The sequence below is a fragment of the Lepisosteus platostomus genome, chromosome 20, assembly GCF_059453375.1.
Source record: "Lepisosteus platostomus isolate fLepPlt1 chromosome 20, fLepPlt1.hap1, whole genome shotgun sequence".
NCBI classification, from domain to species: domain Eukaryota; kingdom Metazoa; phylum Chordata; class Actinopteri; order Semionotiformes; family Lepisosteidae; genus Lepisosteus; species Lepisosteus platostomus.
In genome coordinates this window covers 5,299,238-5,312,131 of record NC_142630.1, presented here as the reverse complement: position 1 = coordinate 5,312,131, position 12,894 = coordinate 5,299,238, and the positions used below count along the sequence as shown (strand labels likewise).

Genomic DNA, 12,894 nt, shown 5'->3' with positions numbered 1-12,894 from the left:
AAGCAGCCATGGAGATCCTGGCTCTCTCATCGTCTCATGTTGATGTATTTTGCAACAAGTGTTCCATTTATGCCAGCTACGTGTTTCTTTTCCCACAATCCTACCAGCCCACAGGAAACCCGTCAGAAAACTGTGTGGACAACAGGACGAATCAGATCCCAACAAGAGTGTAGTCATAGCAGAACAGCACTCTCTCAGCTGGCGGCCTACGAACACTGCTGCCACTCCACTGAGGGAGTGTGGAAAGAGGTGGACCCATCGTGTGCCCTGCGGTGAAGTTTGTTCGCTACAAGAAAGTGTGTCACTTTTTTTTCCAGCAATCTGGAATGCACTGTATAAACATGCCACGTGTCACTGTGCATCATTTGATTGGATCCTAAGCAGGATTAAAAAACTTTTCTGACTTCCCCTCCTAGCCTGTACATTGCAGGACTGAAATCAGGGCTTGGGGTAACTGCAGGTAATGGATTATCCAGCACCATTCAAGATCAGTGGCTCACTGTATTCGGATGAGCAGTCAAGAGTCAAGGCTTCTGTGTAATGAGATGACGGCCAGTTACCTGAGGGATTTCAGAGTGTTACACACCCTACAGTTTTTTTTAACTCTACTGCCACCTCGAAGGAAAGCCGTGCCTTCTGCCAATCTCCTACGAGAGCAAGACTGTCTGAGTACTGCTGGGAGGAATAGTGTTTTCAGCACAGTGTTGAAAAAGAGATTTTGTCGTGCCATTGGAAATGGGTTCAAGAATATGCGAGTGAAGTGGAAGACTTTTTTTCCCCCCTCTTTCTTGTTAGCCAGTCATATCTAATGGGGAATTATTTTTAGCATCGTACTTCGTATATGCTGAAAATTCAGAAAAATGTGGAAGGTCATAGAAAAACACAGTCATCTCCTCATTTCCTGTTCACAGAACCACCTGCTCCATTTTACTGGATTTTTAACTTGGCTGCTACCACAGAAATTGCTTGACTCACCAAAATAAATACCGGTCGCCGTGTGAGTAGCATAACTCCCAGATTTTAATTCTTTTACAGCCTGTGTTTTACTGTGTTTTGCCAGACAGACCACCCAAGTCAATAGTGAGTGTTTTGGAGCTCCTTTTATCTGGAAGTTTTAAGTTCCATTTTGAGTGTGTGCAGAATAAGTAATCTAATTCAGGAAATGCTACTCAAAGAATAAAACATCAACTATTTTGGTCTGAAAAAGTAGTCCTACAGAGCCCCACCAGTTTAAATCTGGAAACATGAAAACAGACAGGCCAATCATCTCATCTAGATCAGTTGGTAGATAGTAGGTAATTTATATGAAGATCTCATCTAGCCATTTCCAGACCCCCACCACCCTTTGTGTAAAGTAGTGCCTATGCCTTGAAGCTCGGTCTTTGGGGTCGTTCTGAGTGATGACGCCTGTTGGCAGTTCTGTGTAAGGTAGGTATCACTTTTGCTCAACCGAGTGTAAGGTTCCAAGCTGGGGGGTCTCCATCCGGGTGCATCTGCGATTGCAAAATGAATCAGCATTCAGAAACAAAAAGCTTCCATTGGTGAATGTTAAAGCGCGGGCGGTTGGAATGGCCTGCCTGAATTTGTGTATGAAAACCTCCTGTGGATAGTTTTAAGCTAAGCTTAACATACACTTTATGACTTACTGCATTTAGTGTAAGAACTTTTTTTATAGTGAATTAAAACCACTGTACAGATAGTAGTGTTTATATATAAATCTTGGTACATTTGGTTTTTTCCATTTCCAAGACACAACCTTTTTTTGTTTTATGTCTTTTACATTTAATTTTTCCTAAAATGATTTGAGGCCGTCTGTGTGTCACGAAAGGTGGCGTTGGAAAGAGTGAGGATTGATCAGTGGGCTTTGTTCATGGATTGATTCCGAGAAAAAAACTTCCCTGGGCTGATCGGAAGCAAATCTACAGGGGCAGCAGATTAGCTCTCATCCTCACAAGGATCAATACAGCCTAGTTTGCAGAAGTGTGGGGGAGGGTCTTTCTAAATCTCAGGACACATTCACAGCTGTGGCTTGTTGTGAATGGGAGGAAGTTCTTAGCACAAGTCTAATGAACATTTTCGTACTTATTCTGTGCCATAAAATTACAGCACAATTCAGGTAAAACAGCTGGCTGCAGACGCTTGGTTGAGCACAGCTGGAGCTGTGATCCTGGGTTCGATTGTGGGTCATGTCACTGTCTGACTGTGATTGCCGCACCCTTAGCTGGGTACCAGCGAGGTCAGGGTAGGATTAGTCAGGTCTCTGTGGGCTCTCGGCGACACAGCGCCCCCCTGTGGCCTCCTGGGGTCTTGCAGCCATGTGGTGCTGTCCGTGAGAGAGAGACCTCTCCTCCAATGGACAGTGAGTGAATGTGCAGAGACTCCAGCTGGTCCTCTCAGTTTGACCCTAAGGAAGGGTTCGGTTGTGAGTAATAATTACTCTGCAAGACCACTGCAACTCTTCCAAGCAGCTTGGAAATCCCTAAGTAAGGCAGACTAGATTAGAGCTTTACTATTTGCTGTCCTGAGGCTTAGAGATCACACAAGTGATTTTTACTGTCATTTGTCAGCTGTCACTTTCCCGCTTACTCAGGTGGTAATCCACTCACTGCTTAAGAGCTTTAGTGCCTTTCTCACTTACTTTCTTCTCCAGTAATGAGACAGTTAATTGTATATTATTCTATACAGTTATATAGACAATCATTTTGTTAATAATTTGTTCAGAATTTCTGACTTCCAACACATCGTTTTTGCAACAAAGCATAACGCAGGCCACACTTGGTGCTTTTCCAAAAATGCTCCTTTGTGGTCCGAGTGTGATTTTTTTTTTTGGGAGGATTTCTAAACTGTTTTGAGCAGGACAGAATGTGGCTTTGAACGACAACCTCTATTCTGGCTCAACCAATGGACAGTACAGACAAAACATAAAGACGTGTATCTTTCATTTGAATTGTTGAAACTGTTCTTGCCTCAGAAAAAAACAAATTTTGAGCTTTGTTGTGCTTGTGGTGCTGTTGTTCTGACTCCCCTGCCCATTTCCAAACTCAGGACACAGTGTGTTTGCCTGTGGCTTTTCACATTAAATTCTTAATGTTTCACTCTTGAGACAAAAACATACTGTACATAGGAAGCTTATTTCAATGGTTTTATTGTTACCCTTAAATTAGTATTCTTCTCCTGCCAGCATTATTCAAAGAGGGAACAAAGTGACCTGCCACTGCCCTCGACGTGCCTTTCCTAACCTCAGGAACGGCGTACTGCGGTGTTTCAGTCACGCTTGGTTCTTTTAAGTGTTGCAGAAACCGCCCCCCACCCCCTCCACCCCACCCCAGGGCAGCATTTGTAAAAACACAATAAATATTTCAAAGCATTAACAGCCGAGCCATTTTAGGACTGGAACTCATTCATATTTTATTGCAGATGTCTTGCCTTAGCTTCAGAACGGACTAATTAAGTGACCCATATAAAGTGTATTGCACTCTTATTTTGACTATAATTGGCACTTTGTTTTCTGCCTTAACCTACTAAAGATTCAGCAGTTCTCTTCCCACCTCACCCTCCCCAGTGACCTTGTGGGACAACTCGGGCAACATGACAGGGTCAAGCAAACAAATCTTTTAGCCCCAGCATATTATTTTGGTGTCGTCAGGAGACATTACTTTGCTAATGTACAGTCTTTTATGTAGTTGTTGTTGTATTGTAACTGGCTGTAGTTTTCACAAGGAACAGGACTTCAGTTGTTCCTGAAAACTCGCCTCTGTTTGTCCACAGCTTGCACGCTGAACGGACAAGATGTCCGGCTCTCGATCCATTACGAGAATGGATTCACCATCACCAGGGAAGGGGCCGGTCTGGGGAGCACCACTGTCCTGTACCGCTATCCCTTCGAAAAGCTCAAGATGTCCGGGGACGATGGGATCAGGAGCCTCTTCCTGGACTTCGGAGGACCAGAAGGAGAGATGGTGGGTCTCGCCTTCTTCTGCCAATCTGAGCACGAGCAATAGCAACCGACATTCGTCCTTCCTCGTCTCTGTCCTTGTTTGCTAGCATCAGGGTAACAAAGGATGTTCACACTAAGTCACTCCTTGGAGAACATGCAGACTCCACCCACACAGGCATTCAAGGTCCGAATCGAGCCCAGAACCCAGCGGCACCTGCATCTCTTTTTTTTCCGGCCTGTAAAGATGAAAGCCTGTCCGTTCTTTAAAAAAAAAAATCTGATTATTTCTGTCCTCCTTCCAGGTGCTGGATCTTCATTCTGGCCCCAAACCAGTTGTCTTTGTTCTGCATTCTTTCCTGTCGGCCAAAGTGACGCGCATGGGACTGCTGGCGTGACCGGGGGTAGCGGCTCCACCCGGAAGGGAGAAGGCGGCGGGATTCCGTTTTTTGTCCTCTCCGCTCCCGCTCTCCGACAACGCGCAGCGCCGCGCCTCGGCCGCTGTGTCCGCAGAGAGAGAGAGGCGATTCCCCGGGGGCTGGAGAGCGCGGGGGAGCCCCGCCATTCAACAAGACGCCGTGCCAGGGCCAGCTCCTTCTTCTCGCCCACTGCTGTCCCACAGTCCCGCTGGCTCACCGCGGCGTCCCGCCAAAACCAACACGCCCGCCGTGACCCCGCCCGAGGGGGCTCCAGGCCACGCCGCCCGCTGGTCTTCATTCCAGCTGAGCACCTGGGTGCTCCACAGAGTTATTTCTGCCTAGTTTTTAAGATAAGGGATCAGATCACTTTATTGGCCATATATAATTTCTTGTATGAGGAATTTCTTTTCGCAGACCCCAGCTTGCTCTCCATGAGACACACAGACAGGGAGAGAAGCTGGGGGTCAGAGCGCAGGGTCAGCCATTTATACGGCGCCCCTGGAGCAGCTGGGGTTAAGGGCCTTGCTCAGGGGCCCAACGGAGTAGGATTCCTCTTCCGGACGCGGGATATGAACTGGCAACCTTCCAGCCACAGGAGCAGAGCCTGAGTCACAGAGCCACCGCTCCGCCCATGTACATTCCTCTCTGTGTGCTTATCTCCATATAGGAACAACAGTATCCACTTTCATAAAGGGGGCCATAAGGCACCCCAAATCCCCAACAGAAGTTGAGTTACCCTGAAACAGGAAGAAGTCCACGTGTGCTGCACCTTCACTAAAGTGAGCAATACGTGCTATGCATAGCATGGCATTACGGCAATTATTTATCCGTCTGTTACAGGAAAGCTGTATTGCTAGTAAGCGTCATGACAACTTGGAGCCTGTGCATCACAGGGCATACCCACAGAGGTGCACACAGGAGCGCTTTAGAGAGGATAAGAAAAGGCTCTCAAGTATTCTGCGTGTCTAAAAACCACTTCTCACTTCTGCCAGTTCTTTTGTCAAGCGTCTTGTGTTGAGCTGTGTTTTTAAGGCTTGTCTTGTGAAAATGATTGCCATAGTGGTGGCACATGCACAGCAATCGAGGAGAGGCCTCACACGCAGCTGCTAGTTTCTGCTCCTGCCGCTTCATAGCACAGCTTGAACTTGTGGCTGCAGCGCTAACTATTCTGTGTGGCTGGCAGAAACGTTAAAAAAATTGCCTGCACTGTGTGAGCATGTCCCTGCAGTTTACCAGCAGTTTCCACACCTGGGAACCCCTAGTACCTGAGCTTAACAATGAGACGCTTCTGCCACATATGACAACCACTTAATTTCCCTTGAGAATGACCGGTGGGACCTTAAACTGCAACAGGAGTTTTTGGCCATTTACTGTTGATATAATGGTCTTTTCATTTTGCAATTAGTATTAAAGCTGCAACACTGTGGCTAAACCAGAGGGCTCAAGTGACACTTTTGCTTCTCTCAGAGCATCATGGGATATGGGGACCAATGTGCTCTCCCTACCTTTAATTTGAAGGCATATAATTATTATGAAATGGTTTTGTTTGACACCAGATATCTCCCACTATGCAAAGACATGCTGGCTTGCTTTGACTGGCCAATCCAAGAGGCCCTGCGATGGACTGATTTTCTGCTCAAGAGGATGAGCAGTCATGTGCTCTAGGCTCCAGGATGGGCTTCTCTCTACTTTGACTCCTCCTGCCCAGTAGAAGTAACGTTCTGATAAAGGATGACGAGAGTCTGTGAAAATCCCCCGAGAGTAGCACCTCAATCATATGCTCAAGTCTGAACAAAGCAGTATCAATAGAGGCAGAGCAGGTCAAGACACCCTTGCATTTCAACACATTTAACAGTACTTGTAGAGTGTGCATTTATTAATTATTTAATTCATACTTACAGTATTATAACCTTCATAGTGATATAAGATAATTATTTTATACCAAATATAGAGGCACATAAGTATCTCGGAACAGAACTTTCTTGGCTTGCATATTTTTATTTTATCAGAGTGTTTTTCTTTTAAAAAATGGTTTTCCCCACCGAAAATATGGTTTGACTTAGATTGTATGGCTTTCATTCCTGTAACTAAACTGATACTTTACTAAGTATCACACTCAAACACAGCTTACTTTTAATCGAAGGAATACCTATCCTGTTCCTCAGATACAATACAAGCAGTTAGGCCATCATTCAGAGCATCACAGCTAGCAGACATTTTCTTTTGTTAACCAAGAGGTTTAAAAAGGAAATAACAATCCCTTCTTCTGTGTGTATGATGAAATAATTTTGGGGAAATAAGGCCATTAAAGATCCCAAGGCATGATGAGAATTGTTAACCCTTATATTAAATTATATATTTTAAACATGCATTTAAAAATAAATGTATAGATACAATGACATTTTGTAAAACAATGGTTAGTTTGCTGCTTGTTTTCCAAGCCTCTTTGGTGAAATAGTGAGCATTTATCCCGTGTTTAATTTGTCAACAAAGTTTCAGATTCGGCTGAAGCAGCTGTGCTTGGAAATCCTCTTGAGGGCCTCCAGTTTGTGCAGAATAGTTTAGTATCCTGGGAGTCCAAAGTGTAAGGCATTCAGCTTTAATTTAAAAATGGAAGCAAGCAGTTTTTGAAAAACAGTCATTTTTAGGTCAGTACTGTGTGTGCCAATGAAGAGCTGCAGCCTTTTGAAATTGTTCTGTCATGTCGCCCTTGTTATGTACCTTAATTGGAACATTTTAGCTTTGAAGATGTACCTACACTGCAGGAATATCCAGATTTAGAGGCTGTTTCATGCTTAAAAGCCTCAGTAAATCAATTTTTTGGAGATGGATTCAACAGAAACAGAGCTGTTAGCAGAGCTATTTGGCCTTTTTTGGGCCAAAACTGCAGAATGTTTTTCTCCCTTTATCTGAATCCAGAAGACGGCAATCCTGAAGACTGGATACTGAATCAGCGACAGCACTCAGAGAGCCCTAACAAAAAAGGAATCATTTCGACACAGATCAAACCACCAGGGGAATTCTAAAAGCTTCTCCCACTTCAGTCAGCTCCTTGTTGTGCACGTTCTCCGATCTTGGACAGGCAGTCCCATGGAAATGAGGAGAAACCTGCTATCGAGTATTTAAAAAAAATCATCCAGCTGATTTCATTTTGGGACAAGGAGAGAAAAGGGAAGATCAGTGCAGTTGAAGACTGGCATGGCCCCTGCCTTTTAGAACCGGAGGACCTGTCCTACTGGAGCACACTGTCACGGAAATATCCGTACTTCAGCACAACAGAGATATTCCCACTGGGCAGTGGGGTGCGTTTGCAGAAGGAGGCCGTGGTTTGACTGTGGAGGCTGGAGGGCAGAAGGTCAAGGCTCTGCATTCAGGCCAACTCAGCACATTTTGAAGAGCTCTAGAAAGAAACAGCTGCTGCACAGGAAGGAACCCAACGTGCAGAAGACACAGGATACTCGCAAACTCTTCTGTTTTGACTCTTTAAACAGATCTGATTAGTACTGCCAAACGTGCCTTTATTTCTTGTTAAAGGAAATGCTGGTGAAATTTATCCCATTTTTACAAGTGGCCATCACCTTTGAATAATCAGTCTCCTTTGCTGTTATTGTTTTGCTTGTTTTAAAATGATCACGTTCCACTGTTCACTCAAATTTGGAAATTCAGTGGATAAAAATGCGATTCCAGCAGTCAGCCCTGAGCATTGATTCCCAGGTGGGCTTTACAGAAGTGTAAACTATAATGACGACTGCAGTGGAGTATTACAGTATAGGTTGACCTGAAACATTTGTTTTGTGTCCTCAGTAGCTTTACTGAAGCTGGTAGCATTGTTTCATGAACAGTTTGGAAGTTTACTGTGTATCGTATAGCTGCACACTTCGGGATAGCCCACTAAATCTAGAACTGAAAAGCTAAGCCTTGTTTATCATGTACAGGCGAATTATAAAGCTTTTCTCCCCCGGATGAAAATTTACTGCCCGTTTTACTGATTTCATCCATTTTTGTCAAAGATGCAAATCTGTGACAAAGATATGGACAAACTTTTAAGCAATGGCTTTTTGTTTAAAGTTAGCTGGATTTTTATTTGCACTAAAAGCAAGAAACTGTGGTAGTCGTCCTGTTCAATTGTCTAGTCTAAATACCATTTCAGTGCTTTTACAAACCCCTGGCATTGTCATTTACAGGAAGTACCAACCAGCCACCTCTGAAGTATAACCGTGTCAAGGCTGTTTTTTATTCTGGTCTCGTGAAGGATTTTTTAAAAGTTAGAATCTTACCTTTGTTATACCTACAGGTTATGGAATAGTCGATTGTCTATTTCATTTTTTCGCATCTCTGCTGGCTGGTCTGATCCCTGTGACCCTACAAGTGGGAGGATGAGGAAGTGTTGGCATACCCCTCGACCCCACCCCCTTTACGGCCACTCAGCTTTTAACACATCACAGTTAACACAGCCCTGATTGGAGGAGAGGCGTGTCTTTCACTGACACCACTGCAAACTGGAGAACCAAGACAGACCAGGTCAACTAATCCAGCCCTGATCTAATCCTACGGCAACACTTAGTCAACTGGGTGCTGCTGTTTGGAGAACCCTGGTCACAGCTGATGACGTGATTCCCGCTCAAACCCTCTACCCACTTATCTCTAGTGGGGGAGAGACGCAGATCATCATTTGAGCCTCCCCAGATGGAAATTAGGAACTATGTGGTAGCGATATGCACGTGCTGCATATTGGCAGCATCCAACTTTTTTCTGTAGCATTGCAAGCCATCTTTGCATGCTCCTTCACTGCTGGGACAGTTTTCTTCTAGCAGTAATTCATAGGATTTTCCTTAAATGCACCGTAAGGCTTGCTCAGCTTTTTCTAAGCATGGTGTTGCGTTCATCGGCTTCCTGTTGTCAGTTTTAATAATCATCTTATTGGAACACAGTTCTGCTGCTCATGACCCCCCACCAGCCCCAACACATTGAGAATGGATGGATGGTGGGTACATATCCCCTCATTGTTCAGCTAGTCACAAGCTGTTTAGTAAAACCTTGCTGCAATGTCAGTCAAAGTACTGTAGCTATAGCAGTATAGTGGCAAGTAGACTTGGGCCTATGATATTACAACAGACTGTTAAAGCTTGTCCTGTACAGAACTGCCAACCTGGAGAACAGAGCCAAGACATGTTCAAACACCCTCCCCCACTCCGATCCCTTTCACCCCTTGGTGAAATGGAGACAGAGCAGTGCAGAGGATAAAACCCACTTAGCTATTAAAGATCGCACACTGTATCGGCTTTCTCTGCATCCTGTTATCCTTCAGTGCGTTATGGGCAATAATTGGGGGAAAGTGATATTTCCTTTTCATACTGCTTAAGAGACAGTTACCGCTTCTTCTTCAACCCACCCATGTGGTCCTAGCTCCAGGACCCCTGCCCAGTATGCACCTCTGTCCTCTCTCTCCCCTGCAAAGAGGGGTGAGAAGGGGCCTGTTTTTCCTGTGCTGCCACCTGGCACTGCTTTTGTGCCACTTCAGGTAAACATGCGGACTGCAGGCTGGGTACGGTGGCGCCGGCGAGCAAACAGTCTTTGAATGGAATGGAAAAATGCTCAACTCAAAGCACATAATAATGGACAATGCAGTCTTGCGACTCGTGAATGCCGTGTGTGTTCACTGATTGTGTATCTCTCGTACGAAGAGATGATAGGAAAAGTAACATATTAAGTTCTGCTTCCTCTTAAAGTCACTGTAACCCTACAAGGAGTCCATATACAAGCCCATTTCACTGGTCAGTACATCCTGACCACCTCATATTTATGGCTTTTTGTTCAGATTGCTCAAATGAAAGTGTCCATTTTGCAATGTTACAGTGAATTAATGCTTCTGTTTTTTTTATAGCTGATGGCTGAAATTACTTTTTTATTTAGCACCAAGATGGTGAATTACAAAAATTGTTTTTTTTTTGGAAAACATCCATAAGAGGAGGAGAAATGATTTTCCAAGGAAATGCCAGCAGTTTTCAAACATAAATGGCAGGACTCCAGCAAGTCACAGCTACAGCACTCCGATAAGATTACAAGGCGCTGCAGATTTGTCCTTGAGGTGCTGAAGCTCTTTTAATGTGCACTAGAACTGTAAACCATTTGTCAAATGAGAGACAGTCTAATCTACAGTAAACTGCATAATGTGTGTAGAACATGAGCTAGAAAGTTGTATAACTTGAGAGTAAAGGAGTAGCAGAGAGCCATGTTACTCCTGATTCAACAGTGCTGTGCATTTCAAAGATGCTCGCTGATATTAAAATCGGAACAAAGTTTGAATAAGGCTGCAGACGTGGCCTGTTAAACTGCCACCTAGTGTTGGCATCCTGACTTGTGATTTTGAGCCTCATGAGATTTATTTTATTACATTGTCCTGCAATGTAAGGACAGATGGGGTGAAGCAGAAGTGTTTGAAAACTCTATCTTGCTCTGATTCAGGAGTTTCTGCACATTTTGAATATTCTCATGCACTTGGGATGTCAGTAGGGTGACCATTCAGTTCACTTTCTGGAAACTGAATTCACCACAAGAGGGGAAAAAAGAGAAATGCACTCCCTTCTCCCCTGCTCAGAAACTGATTACGCCTGTTTTCATCTAAAGGAAACATAGTTGACTAGATAAAGGAAGAATGAAATATCTTTGCAAACTGTGAAATGTAGCCATGTTCAGGAGTGGCAGTGTTCGGTCATGGGTCCACATGGTGCCGGTTTCAGTGCAGTTGGTATGAATGTGAAAGAAGAGCCATTCATCTCTTCAAAACTGTTCAGACACGGTGGTTGTCTTGCAAAGCCATGGGGTTTGGAAGGTACAGCTCTTCAAAAATTGACCCAAAATGCTTTCCAGGACAAACATTAGCAAGACAGTTTTATAGGCTGTTTTGTTAGTAGCAATATCAAAGAGATTTGAACATTTTTATATGAAGTTGTGGAAAATACCATTTCGAAGGTGCTACGTTACATAATCAGGTTTTATATTCTGCATAAAGCATAGTTTTCCAATTGCATTACATTAAATGATTTCGTTCAAGATGTGTGTAGGAAAAAGACTGAAGGTTTTCATTTCAGTTTATGTAGTTCAGAGGAAAGAAGCCACAGAGCAGCGTGACAGACAATAAATGTAAACTACATAATCCGTGTTTTAACTTCAATGCTTGATACATTTGTCTAAATGTGGCTGCTTTTTTAAAAAAAGAATGCATACTGTATGTTGTAGTTGCATGCTCCATAGCTTTATCAGTCTCCACAAAACCCCCTAGATGATTCTTCCAAAAAAAATCATCGTGCAGGATTCCAGTAGGCACTGCGCACAGCTCTTTCACTAAACCTTTCTTCCCGGAGGATCTTCACTGTGCAATCCGTGTAGAGGTCCTACAGGACATTCACAGTAATCCCTAAGCATTTAAGCTTCCAAATCATGTGAGGTTGTAAAATGATCAGTCTTGCTGGTTGCACGAGTTCACACAGAGCTAATGGAGTTCAAGCCTTCTTTTACAAAAGGAAGGGATCTGCCAGTTGTGAAACAGTGGCCAAAGTTCACTGGGAATAAACCAGACCTTTTTGGCTCCTAGTACGGTTAATAATCTTAGTATGTCAGAAATTGCTTTTGGGCCACGTTCCTGTGACTGTGTCCTGAATATGAGAATTCAGTATTCCTTACCACGTACAAATGTGACACTGACTAGAGTAATGCGGAATGATATTACAGAACCTGCAGCTCGTACACATGTATAATAAGAGGTAAAAGAAGTATATGGCTTAGTACTGACGTATTTAAAACATTTGCTTAAATAATTTCAATGGCTCTTTTATAACCATTATTCTTCTTTTAAGGTGTTTTATTTCCAGAAAAGCATTCCATTGTCTGTATCAGCAGGCAGCACTGGAATATTGTTCTCCTTTGCCCGGGATACATTATAAGCTCCTTTCATGACATTTCCGTGTTGTGCATCACCCTGGCCTATACAAGAGACTATCGCCATCGTTGCCTCTCATAAAGCAAGAGATCTCAAGTGTATGTGGTCATTTTTTTCCGACTCGAGTGCTGCCTTGGCTCCACCAGCTGAGCAGGTTCTTGTGAATGTATTCAAAGTCTCATCTGATCAGTCTCATCAGAAATTGTGTATAGATTAAACAACATATTTGTCCTGACCTCTATTTTTATATTTCTTCTTTCTTATATATTTGCAGTTTCCTTTTGTTAGAGAATAGTGTTTTTTAAAGGCTTTATGTACCAAAGTTTGATATGCATGACAGCTTCCATTATTACCAATCACTTGCACAGCAAGTATGAGAAACTAAAGAGAATTGTGTATCCATTTAATAGGATGGTGTATATGACTACAATGCCTCAACCCTAAATATATATATGTAATATTCTAAAATTGTAAATACCTTATATAAATAAAACAATATACTTTTACTTGTTTAATTTGGTCATTGTGTTCCTACTCCTGTTGTCCAGTCCTTTACAACTGATCTTGAGCACCAGCTTCAACCTGAACATCTGGTCAACCTG

The 12,894-nt window shown here is 43.4% G+C and overlaps 1 protein-coding gene across 1 annotated transcript in view; it reads left to right on the top strand.

Moving 5' to 3' along the window:
• sntb2 (syntrophin, beta 2) overlaps positions 1–12,798 on the top strand; it is a 52,818-nt gene extending 40,020 nt beyond the window's left edge. The window contains exons 6-7 of the mRNA XM_088614248.1: positions 3,769–3,959; positions 4,240–12,798. Of these exons, the coding sequence (XP_088470374.1) occupies positions 3,769–3,959; positions 4,240–4,332 (284 nt within the window). The 3' untranslated portion in view covers positions 4,333–12,798. The remainder of the gene's footprint in view (positions 1–3,768; positions 3,960–4,239) is intronic.
• Positions 12,799–12,894: the final 96 nt, after the last annotated feature.